The 20,481-nt window shown below is 41.7% G+C and overlaps 1 protein-coding gene across 14 annotated transcripts in view; it reads right to left on the bottom strand.

Moving 5' to 3' along the window:
• BRSK2 (BR serine/threonine kinase 2) overlaps window positions 1-20,481 on the bottom strand; it is a 315,531-nt gene that overhangs the window by 139,268 nt on the left and 155,782 nt on the right. For all 14 annotated transcript variants that reach the window (XM_064657587.1, XM_064657590.1, XM_064657589.1 and 11 more), the window contains exon 2: window positions 20,364-20,458. In XM_064657587.1, coding sequence (XP_064513657.1) covers window positions 20,364-20,458 — 95 coding nt within the window. The remainder of the gene's footprint in view (window positions 1-20,363; window positions 20,459-20,481) is intronic.

Here is a 20,481-nt window from a genome sequence, read left to right on the forward strand (position 1 = left end):
CTGGGCCAGTTTGTATCTGGCACAATAAAACACTGTAGGACCTTTTACCTTTAAAAAATCTGCCTGGTTTAAGACCCCATGATCGGGACATCAGATAAATCTCAAACATCCTTTCCTATCCCTGAGTCTTAAAAGGAGGAAAAAACAAAGTTGCCTTTCTTTAAACACACACAGGCCAGACTACTTAATTGATGCACAACACGCAAGTTGTGCAGCTGTCAATTTATTCTTCAATACCCTCATGGAGTAAAATAAAGTTATGATTACTCCTTCTGTAAAAAATTATGTTTGTCTCCTTTAAATGTTCATACTCTTGATGAAGGATCTGGGGGGGAGGTGGTTCAGTTAAGGCTTGCTATGAAAACTGGTCATTACAAAGCACAGATGTGGGCAAGCCTTTGCTCTCTCTGGATCTCTTAGTTTAGATTACAAAAATTGGATCTGGAAGAGAAAAGACTTATCCAAGCTGAACTGACCCTGGCAGTGGTAGTGTGGAAGGCATCCTGGCCAAGTGTGAAATGTCTGGGACAAAAATGAGCAAAAGCATCAAAGTAGAAGTTACTGGAGTGAAGAACGAATAACAGAAGTTGCATGAAGACATTTGAGGGAATGAACATTTGACTTTGATCTCACTTCACACTAAACATTTTTCTCACTAATGTGATGTTTTTCAGTGTGGTGCTCCTCTGTATTTGACCATTCCCACTGTCCCCTGTGAGTTCCTTTTATCTCCTGACTCTGCAGAACATCATGCAGAAGATGTGCCCTGCATGCCAGACATGAGCACAACCCCACTGAGGGACACCTTTTTGAAACGACGGCCAGGTCTCTTCCAAAGTCCACTGAAACCAGTGCAACGACCTCCTCAGAATTCACTGAGCTGTGGCAGGCCTAAATAAAGCCTAAGCTCCTTTGGAGGAGAACTAAGAAATTTCCATGCTGGGAAGAGATGTCTCAGCTAGCTCCAAACAAGCTGCCTAATGAGCCCAAGCTGAGTGCTGCCCTGACATGGCTGTAATGTTTCCCTCCCTACATGGGCACATTCAGAGCTAACTTAGGTGTCTCTGCATGACCCTATATTGCATCATGCAGACATACCTAGCTGCTTTGTTGCTTTCCTTTGAAATTGTAGCAGCAGCAACAGAACAGGGAGTTTACAATTATAGGATTATTTCTTAATGATATTTGCCCCTTTAAGGTTTGGCATTTTCAACAACCATATATGAAAATGGGTTGAAAATACTGCATGAGAATTCTCCTTTAGGACTCAGTTGACCCAAATACACAGTTCTCTTGCTCTGAATTCCTGTGTATGGTGCAGGGAGATAAACTGCTCTGTTTTCTCTTTCTCTCTTGCCTTTTTTTTTCTTTCTTTCATAATGCTGCATTGCAGGACTAAATTTTCTTAGTATCTTATTCTGACTGTCCTTTTCTCGAATTAAATGATTCTGGTACTCTGAGGGAAATCAGGAAAGATCTGTTTCCTGCTCCGAGGGGGCAGGTAGTGCCTTTCTGTAATAGGTCAGCTTAAAAGCATCCACACAGTCAGGAAAGTGGCTGCACTTCAGGGACTGCCAACATGACTATATCAGACACTGGCATGACAACATGAGACTAAAAAAAGCCACGACCACAGAAGTCCCCACCATCGATGCGGTGACAGTATGAAAACACAATTTTCACTGGTTTAGCTCGCCTTGTGCAGAGTGAGAGGAACTAGCAAGGCTCTGCTCCCAACAGCAGTGCTGAGCTGGTATTGCGTAAGCATTTTCTCAGTGAGGTTGGCACAGCTTTAAAAAAACCTCTTGCTCCCTGTTGAGCATTCGTAGACAATTCTGCGTAGCCAAATGACACAAACAAGGTTTTAACACTCCTATCATCCTTGTAGAGTAAGCACAGCCATGACAGAAAGAGTAATACCTACTTTGGTTCCTGTATCATCAATAAAGCTGATCAACTAACTTTCAGGTGTAATAGCTTTAACTCCAGGTAAGTCTACCAAGTAAGTGAGTTTCTGAAACCAGCAATTAAAAAAGCCTTTTTTCTCACTTGCAAGTTTGGACATATTTGACTTACAAGCCATGGAGCTAAAAACCAAATTAACAGGAAAACCTAGAATACCACTGGTATTTATAGGTACACTTAGAAGCAGAATCATACTGCAAAATGGGCTCTTCCAGCTCCTCAGGAAACCTGCACAAGCATCTAACAACTGCAAGAACACTCAAGGTCATATGCAAGCTCTTTTTGGAGTAAAGATGCCTTCTGACTGTAGTGCTAAACTCTGCAAAGCAGAGCCTGTATTCCAGATGAGATGACTGGGAGATGCCTAAATCAAATAGCAAGCTCAATGAATATGGTACATAAATAAGAGCTTTACTGAGCCCTGTCTCTGAAATTCATACACAACAGGAGAGCTGGATAGGGAAAGCTGGTTGATGAATCGCTATACATCAGCACCAAGCCTACTCTTCTCATTTTGGCAAAGTACGCTTACTCTGCTTTCAAGACCCCAAAGCAATGGAGTGATAGGAAAACACATATATAACCCCATCAGTATAGAAAAAGAGGAAAAGGAAGCACTGGTTATAGGTTACTTCCACCAAGCTACCTTTTTGCTAGCTCCTTATTGCAAGAGGTTTACCAGAAAAATAGAAGAGCATGTGGAGAACAGTTCTCAACACTGTGGATACTACCCATGTATCCACACAATTCTGGCTGGAACTTCTGAAGTCCCACCTCAGCATATTTCAGGACCGGTGAAAAGGCAGAAGGTATCTAAGAGGTATGAGCTTTGAGATCTCCAAAGTCCTGGGCTGATGTCTCACAGCATACTGCTCCTTCTCCAGCTGAAGCTCAGCCTCCTTTGAAACAGAGAGCACTATCCTACAACAATATAAAGCGTGTCTGTAGACAGTGGGAAGCTCTGCAGACAATAAAACAACAACCTCTTTCTGGCATCTGCTTTGTTGAGTTTTCCTACAAAAAGATACACTGGGCCGGACTGTGAGTTATGCAACCTGCAGTTACTCAGCTGTCAACCGTCTTCAACAAAAAACATCCACAGCAGAGAGTTCCCAAGCTGCTTAACACTGTGCAGAAACAGACCTGGGATACAACAGGATGGAAGTAGAGACCGATCTGGGGTTAGTAAATGAGCAGGGAAAGCCACAAATTAAAGAAAATTCACTACAGGAAAATGAACAGTAATGAAACCTCGCAAGAGAATAGTTTCTGACAACACTGGGAGTCTCAGCTGAGATGGGATTGCCGCATTAAGCCCAAACAGGAAAAAAGGCTTCTGGTAGCCCAATTAGTCACTCACAGTATTTCTGACATTGTTGTGACATGAGGAACTACTTGGAAAGTCTGATCTGTTATTTGTACAAAAAAAAGAGTAAGGCTAGCAGAAATGGATGAAACAGTCTGTCAGTTAAGTGTATCATTTGTTCAACTTGTAATGTAAGGAGAGTGAAAAGGAAAATCATGGAAATTAGATGTGGTTGTGTTATCAGATTAGAACCAGAGCCCAGGGTAAGACAGGGAGCAGATTTTCCCTTTTTCTTATGGAGATACAAGTACTGTTACAAAGCCGTTTCAACTTTCCTGGCATCTTGACCTCCAAAATCAAGGCAAAAAATAGTCTCCTCCTGCTTCAAAGCCAAAACCTGCATGGTATCCCCACCAGCAGCTCCAAGTTTTCTAAAATAACAAATAGTTGATAATGTTGCAGCCTAGGACTCCTAACATGCAAACAGAAAACTGGCCTCATTTTCCACTCATGCTAATTCATCATCATAGGGAATAATATAGAACAGAAATACATTAAACTTGCAGATATTTAAAACAAGTTTGATTGCAGGACTGGGGAAATGCAAAATAAGGGGAAGAGAAAGACACACCGAGCATAAAGTTCAGAGGCTAAACTGTTCTGGGAAGAAGAAAGTTCAGCGTTTGTCTATGATTAAGTGGTTGATTTTGCAAAGTTGGGCAGGTATCAGGAACTGGTTAATTGAGGGCAAGAGAGAGTTACAGTACAAAGTGAAAACAGAGCAGTCAAGGGAAGAAAAACAGCTGCCACAAAGTCTGTTTTCCCTTGGGTTTTCTAGTTATCATTTGAGGATAAATATACTTCTCAACTAACCTATTCTGTAGAGCTAATTCCCTGAAATTGCTGGGAATCCACTAATACTGTTGCCTAATATGTTTAGGCATTGATGGGTCTGTACCTGTGTAGTGTCCTTTCAGATTTTGTACTCAATAAAAATCAAAATAAGCCAGCCATGATGAAAGCATCGTACACACACATTTAAACATACCTCATAGCAGATGGCCAGTAGACATCCCAAAGCAAGTGCCAGACTTATCAGGACGTGTGTAGCAGCAAAGAGGAATGAAAGGCACATTCCTATACCAAGGAAAAATGCGCCACCCTAGGTTTTGAAGTTGTGGATGGCTAAAGGACAACAGCCCTTCTCATAAAATGATGTGATCTTTGTTGCCTCCAAAGATGGCTTTTTACGAAGCAGCCACATGTCCTCCCCAGGAACTGAAGCTGTATAGACAGCAGCAGATATAATATGCTGCATATCTTTTATACTGCAGTATATTTTAGGAGTCACATTACAGTCCATGTCACCTGCATACGGTATTTTCAAAGGCACAGTTTCTAAAGCATATGTACACATTTACAAACAATGGATTAAAACTTAATCTGTTCTACTCCAGTTTTCTGATCTATGTATTTTGTGACTATACTGTACCAGCAGACCCATCGGGTGAATTCAAGTCTATGGGAAGAGACTAACTTACAAACCCATGCAGTCCATGCCCTTTGGTGCTTTGGGTGAGACGTCAAGATCCCACAGAAACCTCTGTGTTTCTTCTCACATCACTGTGGCATGCACAGAGAGGGAGGTGCCCAGAAGCAACGAACATTTAGCATAATGACTCAGATGGTTGGTCAGCAGTTTAAACCAGCCTCTTGATATTACTATAATGAGGATTCAGTTTAACAGTTGTTTTGCATGCGTGGAAATTCCTCCTGTCCCCAGGAAATCCCTTATAAAATCATCTGTTTGAGAAGAAAGAGGTTATGGCTTGGAAAATGCATAAAATGGGTGGATCAAAAATGCCTATGGGTGTGTAAAATTTATTTATCACAGCAAGAGGATCAGGGAGCCTTTGAGCTTTATCTCAGTGATGACACAGCATAAATAAAACTCCAGGCCTAAATTCAGACCTGCAGAATTTAGCTGCAGTTCTTCTGAATCCAAAAGGAATAGAATCCTCTTACGGTAACTCTGAGCTTAGACTCATATGTTTTATATGCATTTTGAGCCACAGAAGTCTTCATTGAAAAGTAATGAAAGTTATTTCCACGATGAGTAGCAGAATTACAGAATCACACAATATGCTGAGTTGCAACAGACCCACAAGGATCATCGAGCCCAACCCTTTGTCCTGTACAGGACCATCCCCAAGAGTCACAACATGTACTTGAGAGTATTGTCCAAACACTTCTTGAACTCTGTCAGCCTTGGTGCTGTGATCATTTCCCTGGGGAGCCTGTACCCATGCCCACCCTCTGGGTGAAGAACCTTCTTCTAATATCCAACCTAAACCTCCCCTGACACAACTTTAGACCATTCCCTTGGGTCCTGTCACTGGACCCCACAGAGAAGAGATCAGTGTCTGTCCCTCCTCTTCCCCTCACAAGGAAGACTGTGATGAGGTCTTCCCTCTGTCTCCCACTTTATATATTCACACACAGCACAAATGTCATGATACGTGATATCCCCCATCTACTTGTGTTCTCAGCATTAAATACACTGGTTTAGTCAACACATAGTAAGTGCACCGACACTAGGGAAGACAGGAACAGAATATGAAGTTACCTCATATGCCACTTGCTCATGAGGCAATAAATTCCCATCCAGCACCAACACATGCTGATGCATGCAGGAGCAATCCTCATCTTTCAGGTTCATCATTGCCTTCCTGAATCTCATAACCAAAACTAATTAATTGAAACATACTCTCAGGAATATGCCTGGCCTATAAAACCCTGAAACACATTCTTAATTTCTATAAGGATTAAGTACAGGCTTTAAGATTAGGGTATCTAAACATTTATAAAGGCATTAAATTTATCAAGACATAACCTTTTTGCCAGGCCCTGAATTCAGAGTTCAAGAAGTGTTTGGATGATGCTCTCGGGCACATGGCGTGACTTCTGGAGATGGTCCTGTGTAGGGCTAAGGGTTAGACTCGATGATCCCTGTGAGACCCTTCCAACTCAGCATATTCTGTGATTCTTCAATTCTGCTCTGCTCTGTTTTATGTCCCACTACTGTTTGCTGCAGGTTTAAGTATCTGTAGTCCTGACCATAAGAATAATGCCAGAGCTGCTCATATACACTGGTTGAAACATTGTAACTTAAAAAATCTTATCTGCATATGCAAATAAAGGAGCTGATAATTCTGACTGGCTATTGGCAGCACTTTATTTAAATCAGGCTGTGTTAAATTCTGCATTCTGTCATACTGAAGGTCAGAGAGCTGGTTTCAGATCATTAGACATGATGGCAGGATTTGTGGCATCTTATTTCAGGTTAAGGATGCACACAAACCCTAGCTTTGCTTAAGTTCCAAAAGCTTTTGAAAAAAAGGTGAATGAACAGTTTTTAAGGCATATGGGCATTAGTATCTCACAGCTAAAGGTCTGAGGATACAGAATTACCAGAGGGGTTATAACCACTATAGCTGTAAAGAAGAATGGCTGTGGGGTAATCTAAAGAGAGTTATGTACAGGACTCAGAATCAAAACAGGAGAAGAAAATTATATTTGCAGTAGCAGCAGACAGTTATAGTGATAAGGAAGAAATTAAGAATTATACAAATGGTATTGCTGTTCAAAAGATGTGTAAAAATAACCAAGCATGTCTAATGATCTGCACCTGGAAAACAAGTGGAAGATAAGCAGAAACTGTAATGAAAGGGACAGCTGGAGAGATGATAGACGATGGAGGTCAAGCCTCTGTGAGAACCAGCAATTTGAGAGAGTGAGAAATGAAAGAGTCAGAAATAGCTAAGACCTCTCTAGAAGTGCAGTGAAGGTATGTCAATATGTTCATTATTTCATCTATTGCCTGCTAGTTGTTCCTCAGATTATACTTACGGAACTTATCTATATTTAAAATGTGATTTATATCTAACACTTATATAACAAAAATTCAGTAGTCATGTCCTTTATTCCAGCCCAATGCATTTACGATCCCACTTCCAACAGATTTTCGAGATTTCCTCTCAGGACTCCAGGCAGACTCTAAGACAGCATTCCAGCATTGCCTGCTAATGTGGTTGCTCTCTTGTTGGTATTCAAACCACAAATGAAACGTGATGATTACCATGAGTTCCTTTAGGCTGCTTAAGCCTCAGAGTCCCCTCAGCAGAGCAGTCTTTGAACCAGAGTCCTAAACCCTCTTCTTTCTACTGCTGCAATGTTTATTTTCACCTGTTGAGACCCCCATTCTTTGTACGCTAGTCTGTTGATTCTGTTTTACTCTTCAATTTTGATTTTGCTGCCCCTTTTCATACTGACATGACTCTTAATTTCACTGATCACGTTTCTACTATTGAGGCTGCAGCACTCAATACTGTCTCCACAGTTCTCCAAGGCCTTAAGTTCTTTTTTCAACTCCTATGGATTTTTAAAAATTGTTGTAAGTTTTTATTTGATGACTGACACAAGTTTGTTACTGAAGGCAATAGCCATGATAGCTGGCCACTTTCTCTACTCACATTTGCACTGGGGTTCAGGTTAGACATAAGGGATGAATTAAACCACTAGGAGTGTAATGCAGCACGGGAACAGGCTCTCCAGAGAGCCGGATGAATCTCAGTCCCTTAAGGTTTTCACAACCAAGCTAGACAAAGCTACGGCTTACCCATGTCAAAAGCAGTTCTTGTTTGAGTGGGAAGATGGACTACACAAACCCTCAGAGGTCCTTTCCAGCCCTTATTTCCAGGATTCTGCAAATTTGTCCAATATTTCACTCCTGTACCCCGTAACAATCTGGCTATCTTAGACTTCTTCATTCTTAATATTCTTAATACCTCTTAATAACTCTTCCTCAAGCAGTATGTCATCAGCCTCAGTCTTCACATTTGAGAGTCTAAACCCTGGTTCAGTTGGTATTATGATGCATTTGCAGCCAATCAAATGCAGAGAAACACTGAATCATCGCTATCTGCCAAAAAAACCAGGCCACATAGCAGGATGGCAAAATAAAATACACGCCCTCTTGCACCAGCAGCAAGTGGCTGTTACCCAGCACTGAGCAGATACCATGCTCTCGGGTGCTGGTAACTGGTACTACTCCCTCCTCAATACTAAGCAAAGCAGTCTTGGGCAGTGCTTTTACCTAAAAGTGTTCTCACCACTATCAGCCTTCCTCAGCCATGCAGGGCACCTTTTTTCTTCAAAAATGAGGGCTTTAATGTTAACAGATCTCTGAGGGGTATTTTACTGTTCTAGGCAGTATTTAGATCTGCTTCTACCTGTTGCTGCACTTCCATGTCTGCCTCTGTGATATACATCTTTTTATTCTGTTAGACTACCAGGAAGGGCCCAGGTACCTTGTCTGTTATATTGGGGATATTCTGGTACTAAAGAGCAATTAAAATCTAGTTTGCCCTGCACTGCTGCCCAAGAAGGGGTTGGTATTCTTAGGTATTCCCACAAGACTACTTCCTAATCCAAATTCCTCTATGCTAAACTCACAGCTTACACCCTAGATGAAAAGGAAGTGAAAACACAACCCCAGATGACTGTGTGAACAGCTGTGTGCCCTGTATCCAATGATGTTACCCAGTTGTTCTTAAGTAAATGTTTTTATTTTCTGGATTGGATAAATCAGGGATTGATTTAAGAGGGGGAAATGAGGATAAAATGAACCCGTAATACCTAAAGCATAATATGCACTCTTTCACCGTGCATGTCTTTCCTCTCTGCTTTGAAAGTGCTGCAGTGGACGGTGAGGAACAACTGGGAGGTTAGCAAAGGACAGAAGGGATTTGGGAAGGAAACTCAGGGACAGCTGAGGGAGCAGAAGTGAAGAGAGGAAATTCATCAAAGAAAAGAGATAAGAACGTTAGACTGAGGAGATTTATTTCAGGGCATTAGGAAGGAAATATAAGAAGAAAGATCTCTAAAATATAACTTTATGTTAAAGCATTTTACAGCTGGGGGAAATTTGCCTCCATTGACAACAAGTTCTTTTTGCTGGACCACCTCCACACACATGAATCTAAAAATGCACACCAGATTTTTGGCCACCAAACAATAGTAAATTCTAGTCTATTACAAGGATCTATGGTAAGAGATTTCTGAAAGTGTGACCAGACTTCCAGAACACAGTAAAAATGTAATCTATTAAGAATTCTTATAAGACAACTATATGTTTGTATCATAATTGTTGAAAATCTGCTTCAGGTACAATGAAGAAAACTAGTAACATAATCCCTATCTCCTGGTACATTTGTTATGGTGGTTTTTGCATATTCTGGTGACTCCTCTCCATTTTAGATTTTCTGTCCTTGGTTACTTAGTTTTATAGAGCTGTAGAGAAGGGTACAACAAGGACACAACAAGAATAAGCTAATATTTTTGGATTTCAGTAGAGCTTTTGATAGTGTCTCTCACAGGACCCTTCTGGACAAAATGTCCAGCCCACAGCTGGATAAACACATCATATGGTGGGTGAGTAATTGGCTCATGGGTCGAGCACAGAGGGTAATAGTGAATGGGGTAACATCAGACTGGCGACCTGTCACTAGTGGGGTTCCACAGGGCTCCATCTTAGGTCCTGGTTGATGGCAAGTTGAATATTAGTCAGCTGTGCCCTGGCTGCCAGGAGGGCCAACCATGTCCGGGGGTGCATCAGGCAAAGCATGGCCAGCCAGTTAAGGGAGGGGATTGTCCCGCTCTGCTCTGCACTGGGGAGGCCTGACGTTGAATATTGTGTGCAGTCATGGGCACTGCAATATAAGAAAGATGTTAAGCTCTTAGAGAGCGTCCAAAGGAGTGCAACAAAGATGGTGAAGGGCCTCTATAGGTGGGTGGGCACTGAAACAGGCTCCCCAGGGCAATGGTCACAGCACCAAGGTTGACAGAGTTAAAGAAGTGTTTGGACAATACTCTCAGGCACATGTTGTGACTCTTGGGGATGGTCCTGTACAGGGCTAAGGGTTGGACTTGATGATCCTTGTGGGTCTGTTCCAACTCAGTATATTGTGTGATTCTGTGAAAAGACTAGAGGACTCCTTAGGAACAGACTTGAGATTAAACAAGGTTTATACATGTTGCTATTATTTATTTCCTGTAGTTATGCCTGCATCTGAAACATAGAGTTGATAAAGAATGTTTGTGTCCTGGACCAAGAGGAAAACTAAAAGTATAAAAACACTACAGAGCTGCACTTGCTCTACAGAGCTACATCTTGCACCAGTGACATTTCCTTACCACTTTCCTACTGAACGTACAGAAGACCACGTACTTGGGACAGCTCCAAGCAATATAGGAATGTTTCTGCCTGTGATATATATGTCAGAAACAGGAACAAGTGATCCTGTTTTTCAGGCCAGATCCTTCTTCTTGAGTGTTGACAGCTATTCACCGCTGCCTTACCTAAATGTTCTAAAACCAGACTTTGAATATGGTAATTTTAGAATAATCTGGAGCATCAGTCCCAAATTTCCAGAAAGTACATTGATTTTGGTTGCCTGATTGAATTTCCACCAAGCATTCTTGAAAAAAACAGCCTGCACCCCAGAATTTCTTGCCACTTTCGAAAGTCCCTATTCCCACCAGGTGCAATGCATGATGTTATAACAGAGATGTTATCCAGCAATTGCTACATGCTGAGAGACTGAAACAGATGCAGTAGTACAAGATTAAACTCAATCTCACCTTCCCTATGGTTTGTAGAGAATTAAGGTAACATCTCCATTATCCCTCACAACATAGAGCCTTTGCTGCTGAGTAAAGCTGCAGAGCACACAATATTCCATTACGCCATAAGGTTCAAGAATACCAGGTGTTCTGACAAAGCAGTGATTGCTGCTCCCACACCGGTGAAAAATCAACCATGGCATGAGTGTAATTTTGTCACTGCTTGGTAGCTGGACCACTACAGCACGGGCTTGAGCTCTCTCAGTATTGGTGCACCTGGAAGATTCTAGGGAGTTGGACACGAAACACCATTTTGAACTAAAACTCTGAAGTCTCCTCTCTGTGTGGTGTGTGCATCCACAGCAGGACAGAAGGGAAAGGCAAACAGGAGTTTATTGCTAGAGGAGCGCTCTTCATGAACAGATCAGTGTATTAAATACATGCTGACTGTGAATACAGCATCTCAGGACGCCAAGGCAAGGCAACAAGTTCAAAGATAGCACCTGGTAAAAGAGGAAATGCCCAAATACCTAAAAACTTACCATTAGAGAGATTGACATGCTCTAACACCAGCAAAGCAAACCCATGGCAGAGTGCATCAAGCTCCATCTGACAGCTCTGGAACTAACAGTTAATTGCATTGGGATTGAGCCTTCCCAGATTTTTCCTAAATTTGTGCCAACTACTTAATAGCATAAACTGCAGGGAACAGACTGAGTGAGGCCTGGTTTATACTCAACAAACGATCAGCAAAATTTTCCTGTTGGATAGAAGCATGCGAAACAAACAGAAAGAGCCTGTATTCCCCTAACTGACAGTGCAATGCCAGTCTTTGGCTCTCAGTTGTATCAGTTAAATATCCATTAAGTGACACATTTTGTCTGAGCTGGGAAACTCATAAACTATGCTGTGCTAAGAAATGCTTCTTACAGAAAGGTAATGCTGATGTAAAAGGCACCACTCAGTTGTTTCAGCAAAAATTTAAGATAATCTTTGAACAAAGTCTTTGCTCAAATGGCTTTTCTGCTCTATACAGGGATGGACTACATACCTTATTTGGGATGGATCAGTATATTGATATTTATGGTGTTTATTCTGCATGACAGATGCAGGGTCAAATACCTGAACGAACTGTGGTCTCAGTCAATCTACTCAAGGATTGATGTCCCATTACTGCTAGAGCTCTTCTGAACTAATGCTGATTGTCTTTCCAAAAGGAAAGAAAAAGTAATTAAAAGGTTTCCAGACAAGATTCTGGAATATGAAATAAAAGCCAACGTAAAATGGCGTCTGAAGTCTTTTCATCTGCAAACCCAGAAGAAAAAGTTTAAGACATAAAAGAAAATACACAACAACCTAACTACACTTGCCAAGTTACCCTTGCTGCTGCGTTGCAGTGCTGAGATCCCAAAATCTTCCTCCTCCTGAACTGTTTACAAGCTTTTGCAATGACACTAAGCAAACACCAGCATGGCAGAGTCATGAAAATGGGACACAACAGTCTCTAAAAAACCATGGAGTACATCCTGGCACAATGCACACTCATTCAATTCCAGCATATGCAGTGGTGTGAAGAATGATTTTAAAAATCCCATACTGTTGCTCTGGTGCTTATAGATATGGGTTTCAAATGGTTCAGTCAATATTGCATTTACACTTCTGACTGCATCTGAGTTTCACTCTGGTTTTTGCTCTTAGTCCAGGAAGAAATTGTGTGAGGAAAGAAAATTATTTTTATAAGCAGCTGTATAACTTACAAATCTTTCAGTAGTTCAGGTCAGAAAACGTGCCCCCCTAATTCCTTTTTTGCTTAAAAGATTTGGGAAGTGATTTTGTCCATAATCTAAAATGGATTTCCTATCTGTAAATGTGGCCAATTCTACGTATGGCTCAATCAGGATCCATTCTGCTGTGGCATCCTCTACTCTGCAGATGGGGATAAGTTTCATCCTGTAACTCTTCAGACTGACTAATTAACCACAAAACAGAGGTGGCTGAAGTGCTGGCAGAAGTCAATTAAAAGGTTTTGCTTATGTGAGATCAAAATCCAATGTTTTCTAGCATTTTTCATCAACCTTCAGTGAGTCACGGAAAAAAAAAAGTATTAAAGTTTTGAATGTACCAAAGAACCTGCAGCTCCAGGTGGAAAAACCGCAATTTTCACCAGACTCATGATTCACATCTGGAGTTAACAGAGACCACAGCTACAGGTGGCTCACCTACAGAGACCACCCAGGCTGAGGGAGTCTGATGCTCCAGGTTCCCAGATCAATTGGGTGTCCAGCCAGTCAGAAATTCTGGAAATACTATAGGATTTGACCAGGGTTTACAAGCTCTGGATGCCAGCCTCAAGACTTTCAAACTGCACACCACATCTCTTCAAGACAGAGCCTTGAAGATAACCTTCCCCTGGGGTTCCCCTTGCCTTTCAGCATAACTCCTACTAGTTGTCCTTCCCAAAAAATTGAGCATCAAGCCTGACAACAGCTGAGGATTCTGGTGCTTTCTACCACTGCCTCCCCCCATGTAGTCTAGGGATACATCTCTCTAGCTGTGTCTGTCCCACAGCTGTAGATTCTCGGAGCCTATCTCAAGACTTTCTACAGCTTGACTTCATAACCTAAGGATCAGAGGCAGTGAAAGTCCCTGCAGAGGCAGGACTTACAGGGGCTCTGCCCTGTAGCAGGCAAGCAGGACTCCCTAACAGCCTGCTACAATTGCAGAGAGAGTTCAAAAGAAACCTAGCCTTTGATATATTGGGAGTTCACTGAGCCAAAGTTATTTCAGAGAAAACATTTTAGTGAATCAGTGTCTTTTGAGAAAACTAAGCTTTGGCAATGCATGAGGAGAATTCCCAGAAGCTTCAGTAAAGAAAGCTATCTGAAGTCAAGCTATGGTCAGTCTCATCCCAAATGCAAGGACAGCGCAATTATTGTGGAAACAGGTAAAGGCAAAGCTGAACAGAAAGGGTTTTTACAGGCTAATTGTTGGCAGTAGCTTTAGAGGAGGATGAGGACTGGACTGCTGGCACATTTAGACATCTCATCTCTGGGAGCAGTTACTTCCCATTTAGGCATTAAGGTTGTGATCAAGTGAAATGCATGGAATAAGCACTCCTTGACTTCAGCTAGCTCTAGTCTGGGCTCATGAGGGACATTTATTTCTGTATGACCAAGGCAGCATATGAGGATGGTAGACTGTCTATTTCTATGTGTTTGCACACACAAGGCTGTGGGTAGAGCATGTTGGGTACAACAGAGGTTTGAGACTGACTGCTATAATACAAATTAAAAGTAGGGTGGAAAAAATAGGGCCAATTATTTCTAAAGGTTGCCCAAATGCCTCAGTTGATCATACTAACTTTAGAAAGCAAAAGGCACTATGCACGCTTGACAGGTTTGTTCCTCTGACAGGTACATCATGTGCTTGTGATTCCTGTTTAATTTCCTTCTTTAAGAATACCTCAAACTGTGTTCCTTGTGGGTGTGGTGGAAAGTGGAGGCAGAGTCATTCTTCTCTGAAGGAAAATACAATTACCCAACTTCTTTAACTGCTCAAACAGATGACAAGTGAACAGGCATTCAATGCTCCCCACTAGCTCCAGTTTAAAACAAAACACTCTGCATTATACATTCTGTAACAGATCCCTAATCCCAAACTCCCTATAGCAGAAGGCAGCCAGGGGGAAAAAAGAAAGCCCCTTTTATTTTGCCTCTATTTTTCATATTGCAATGTGCTTTTTTATCTCACTGAACTCAGAAGAGAGACTTGCACACATGAAGCTGTCCTGCACAAACTGGGTTACTACTGGAATATGAACAAGGGTCACAGAGGCAAGGGACAAGCGTGTGTTCATGCACTCGTGGTCTTTGACGGGTGCCAATCATTCCTGCAGCTTGTTCACCACCTACACACTGTCAAATATACACACACACACTTCTAATCTGCTCTCTTCCAGTGTTAAAGCCGACAAGTGTGTGGTAATGCTCCAGGTTAAAGATAAACACAATCAGGGCGTGAGTGTGTTTTAAACAAACATATGCAGTGAATGTGCAAAGGACAATCCACATATGTGTGCATATATTCATCTCTACACTGAAACCTGCATGTTCAACAGCGAGTAAAAATACCAGCATGTATATGTTTTGGGGAGATTTAATTTCCTTTATTCTTTCATCTTTTTTTTTTGCCATGACTACAAGGTCCTTTGGGTTATTCTCTTCTTGCAGCAATATGCCAATCAATCAGAAGAATAATAAATGAGTGCCAGCAAGTTCACACAGTGCTTCTTAATCAGGGAGTCCTGGAAAGTTTGATGAATGCTTTAAAACCTTTTCTTTGGGATTTCTGTTTAATAAAGGGAAACAATTTCCCTCTCATTTGCTATTTTTAACATAACCACGTCCAAAATCTTGTCTGCCAGTATCCTAGATTAATCTAAATGCATCTCACTGGTGATATCCCATGGTCTTGTGTTCATTTGTACCCAATGGTAGATGTACTCAGTGGGATTCAGCAGCAGCTTAACACCATTTCCACTGCAATCAATAGCAAAACTCCTAAATACTGCAGCTGGAAAACAATTAGGCCACTATTGAGTACATTAGAAAAAATATCGATTTGGTGACATCGAGGTTTAGTGTTGGTGAGTTTGGCTTTGTTAATGTCAGGGAAACTGCCCTTGTTATGATCAAAGCTGAACTTGAACCAAGTTACACTATTCAGTCCAATTCTATCTCTGCCTCGGATTTAGCTTCTCCCTGATACTGTTCTGATATTCTAGTAATGATTTCTGTAGACCAGCCTGCAGTCAGCAGCTGAGGACAGCTAGGTCAGCCAGTATCACAGCCTTTGAAAAATCTGAAAACAAATTCCAAAGACAAGATGCTGCTCCCAAGTATTACCTTCTTTAACTTTGCTTAGGGGAGCCTAAATTTCTGCTTCCGCAGACACCTTGCACAAGTGCCTCTCTTTTATGCTCCAGACAGAGACATGTGACTTTTTACAGATTTCAAGTGTGTGATGGAAATTCACAGCTCCGTGGATTTTAAGGCCAGAGAGGCTGCTGCATTAATCTAATCAGAGCTAATGCATAGCACGGATCAGGAATCTATTATCAACTACTTCCTACTTCAAGTCCAGCAGCTGAAGTCGAACTAGGATCTCGGGTCTAGAAAAACACACAGAAGTTTAAGAGGAAGTTTAATAGTCTTTCAGGGGACAAACTCACTAGAGCTTTGGGTGGCTAGTTCCCATTAGTAACTTCATCCAGTGATCAAACAGGCCTAGTATTTCTACATTCAATCTAGTTACAGCTTATAACTATTAGTTTCCAATACACTTTTTGTACCCAAGACTGTAATACCCTCTGTTATCATGTGCCTATCCTCCTTATCACTCTTTACAGACCATGATGAAGCTATGTCTTAACCTTCTCTTTAATAAACTAGGTGGATTGAGACCCTTGAGTCTTATAAAACCCGAGCTCCGATTGTTTACTTATTCTCTCAGATACTTTCTAAATTGTGCCCAATTTCTAAACTTTTTTCCTTGAAGGACAGAGAAGGAAGGAAAAGACTCAAAAGTAGGATAAGGTAGCAGAGAAATAAACACCTACTGAAATAGAAGCTCACAAAGAAGCAAGAGATGACAAAAAGACCATGCAAAGCAGTGCCCATTTACAAGTATGCTTCCCTAAGTTATCCTGTCAATTCCAAGACGCTGATACTCGATTCTCCTACCTATCCTTCCACTCAATTATTTCAGCCAACCAGTGATTTCCATTAGTGGTTATTGCAAGACCTTCCCAGTTTAAGAACACACACTATGCCTTTGCAGAATTTTTTGGAAGCAGAGCACATTAGTACTACAAGGCACTAAACCAACTGACAGTCTCCCCCAAACCACTACTCGTGTCACAATTGAGCTCCACTAAAGTAGGACTGTGTTCTTTCCCATCCCCCACCCTGGAAATATCTGCCTTGCTTCAAGGCCAGCACTAGAGGACTCAGAAGAAACAAAAGGCACATGGACACAAAGCACACATATGGAGCTCTGGGCTTCAATCATCAAGCCTGGGACATCTGTGGCTTTCTCAGGATGCCCGTGTGTTCAAGTAATTAGACCAGGGCCAGCTGTCCCCTTCTCGCTCTTCACCCTTTATGCTCCCATTGCTTCTACTACCTCTGTCTGTTCAAAGAGTATTTCATCTGATGGATCACCAAACGAGTAGGTTTTTTTGTTGTTGTTTATTCTTTGGAAGGAAGGAGTGGAAGAGAACTGGTGAGGCAGTAAAGAGGAGACAGGATTCTCCTGACTATGTCTCATGAGACACCTCAATGTTTCCTAACAAGCTTTTGCCACGTGAGAGGAAAGATTTACTTTAACCTTTATATTCTGAAGTTATAAACTCCAAACACTTGTACTGGTACTGAAAATTAAACCATCAGTAGTGAACCCACCTGCTCAGGAAAGCTTACTGCTTTAAGGACACATTCAGTTCTTGTATTCCGGGCCTAATTTCCCTGTCAGCGATCCAGAAGTAATTCAGGGAAATCAATGAACTGTATTTCAATCTCAAAATGCTCACTGCAACACACTCCTTTCTGAAATCTTTCTGTCAATTTTGTGCTAGAGCAAGCTAGAGTTATGGTGGGAGGCAGGTCTCCACATCTGTGGGGGTTACCGCAGTGCAGTTGAAGAAACCCAGCTGAAGCTTTTACCAGTTGCATGAAAGCAGGAGCGAGAACAGAACCAACTCTTTGTTCTCAACTGTGAAATTACACTTGTAGCTTTGTCCCAAAGCCAGGCTCCCAAACAGGCCCAAGCTGGAGCTGGGAAAGGAACACTGCTCCCCAGCCTGCATTTAGCGAGTAAGGACATGACAAAGCAAAAGGCTCCCATGTGCACTAAGCAGCCCTGTCCTTTGACAGGGCAGCAAGTGCTTGGATGATACATTTACTGCAGCTTGTGCTGCAGCGTGCCTGCCCGTGTATCATCTCCATAGCAGCAGTTCTGCTAATTGAGACCAGCTGCTTCAATTCCAAATTTTTCTCTCCAGAAATATCGATACTACGGCATTATGATTAGAAAGCACTTTACCAAATGCCTCTCAATTCTGCACAGCTCAGATGAAGAGCAGCTGCAGAGAGAAGGGACAGTTCCCTGAACATACAGAATAAAATACTGCAAAAACACTGGAGAAATGAAGGCTACAAGAAGCAAGTCAAAATAGAATAATGATGACAAGGAAAGCAGCCTGCTGTATATGCTTGTGCCTGTCACTTCAGATGTTGAAAGGACCGTGAGCAGACTTCTTCCTTATGCTCTAGGATAAATGGCCACAGCACTGCACTGTTACAGCTTCATGTGGCAGGTGTGCATGTTTGTCAGATCCAGTTTTTCTGTCCAAGGCTGGATTAAAGCAAAATCCATCAATCTGGGCCTGGCTTGGGAGAGTAGATGTGGTCTTGAATCATTTGGCTCCAGGGGCTGTTCTGCACAGCCCACTGGCAAAGAAAGTCACTAGAACTGATAAGCTAGTGGGAAGCTGCACAAAGTAGGGACACCACCACAGTACTGTGACTTGGCTTCACTGTTGGCTATTTCCCTGCGGCTGCTGACTCCACACAGCAGGCTGTCAGCTGGATGCTTCGCAATGGTCACACTGGGATTGCCAAAAACTGCATTTTTCCCCTCCAGCCAGACTGGATTAAGCTGGCTAACAGTACAGTCAATTCTAAATTCACTTAGAAGTCTCAGGCCCTGTCTGTGACCAGCAGACAGAGGGCATTCCTGAAAAGACATCTGGTTACTGAATTTATGCAAGAACTGGGCAAACCACTTCAATCCCATCTGTTGTTCCAACCTCCTGAGCACAGAATCCTTGAAAGAGAAAAGCTTACCAAGAAGAGTCTGAAAATGAGAACCACAATAAAACATGTGATTTCCTCCTGAGAAAGATGCTGTACAATCCTACAGAAAACATGGCACGCTTCAGCATGTGGCTGTGTAAACAAGGGCCTAACACACCATTTCACAACTCCGATTTCATACTACAATCGAGGTAATGCAACACAACTAAAGCAGAGAGATTGCTTTGCTATGCTAAGTGATTTGCCTCCTACTCTGAAAATCAATGAGGTAAATAAAATGTTTTATACAAATACCAGACAGTGTCTCTCAGAGAACAAAATGCTCATGTTTGTTAAAAATATTCCTATTATTTTACTCTGGAAAATATCCAGTGTTTAGTGTCTCATTCAGATTTTACCATTTACACACAGTTTTCTTACCTATTTCACTTTCTAACTTTTGGTCTATATTAGAAGTCTGTTTGAATCCACAGTACTGCAGCAGAAGGAATATATCAATGAAATTCCAGAAAGGTAAAGTCTGAACACATTACAATGGAATGTAAACTTTCAGAATTCTTCTCTGAAAAAAAAATAAACTTATATTTTTTGTGTAATATTCACTGACTCTATATTAGCTGAAAATCCATTTTCTTTCTGCTCTGAGTAAGATTGCTATACTTGTGCTTGGAAACAGCTGACACAGAAGTCCATATAGGAAACAGCAGTATAAACTTATATGCTCTGTGTGCTTCTATAGGGAAGTTACCTCAGCAAAGTGCTCCACGCTGCACACAAACCTGTTAGCGTAATTTGCAGGTGACAGCGTGATGGAATTCGTTGATTGCACTGCAGTTGTGTTCCTTCCCATCAAGATGAATTTAGCCTTTCTAGTCACCAAATCACATGCATAAACTGTTATGCATACATTTATTTTATTTTTAGGTTTCCAAGATCAATCAATGACATTCATGTGAGGAGAATCACAAGGCTAGGTAAAAAACAAACTAAGCTCTTCTGAACACTAACAGTCATTGGGACCATTGGGACAAACACCTTGATGGTTTCCAATGGCACAGCTCTGTGGATTGTAAACAGAATTACAACAGCTCTAAACAGTCACAGACCTTGGCACATCAGATCATAAAGAACCCATGCATCAGAGCAAGCAGTAGGAGTATTCAAGTAACAGATTTACTAGCCTCTGTTAAATCTCCTCATGCTGACATCTGTACACCTCAGTCTGCAATGTACCGCAACCACACAACTGCAGTGGGGGAAGTCCAATGCCCAACACACAATGCCCTGCCCCAACAGAGAAGCAAGACCTCTACAGCTGACCGTTTATTTTGTTCGCAAAGCACAGGCATACTCCCATTTAATTTCAACCGCCCTAGCCTTCCCCATAACTAAATTATTGTTATTATGCTCTGCATAATCCTAGTACTGACAGGGATGTTTGTTATACATAATTAAAGATATTAATTTTGCATGGAACAGAAGACACAGAGTCAGGAATTTAATTTTTTTTTTTAAATCTCCCATTAGAAAATTACCTTCATTAGCACCGACTCACTGAGCTTCTCTCTGTTGACAATTTTTATCGCGACCTTCTGACATGTGACACAGTGAACCCCCAACTTCACAAGCCCTGCAGGAGAAACAGAGCAAAAC

The sequence above is a fragment of the Pseudopipra pipra genome, chromosome 6 (assembly GCF_036250125.1).
Source record: "Pseudopipra pipra isolate bDixPip1 chromosome 6, bDixPip1.hap1, whole genome shotgun sequence".
Taxonomy (NCBI): Eukaryota; Metazoa; Chordata; class Aves; order Passeriformes; family Pipridae; genus Pseudopipra; species Pseudopipra pipra.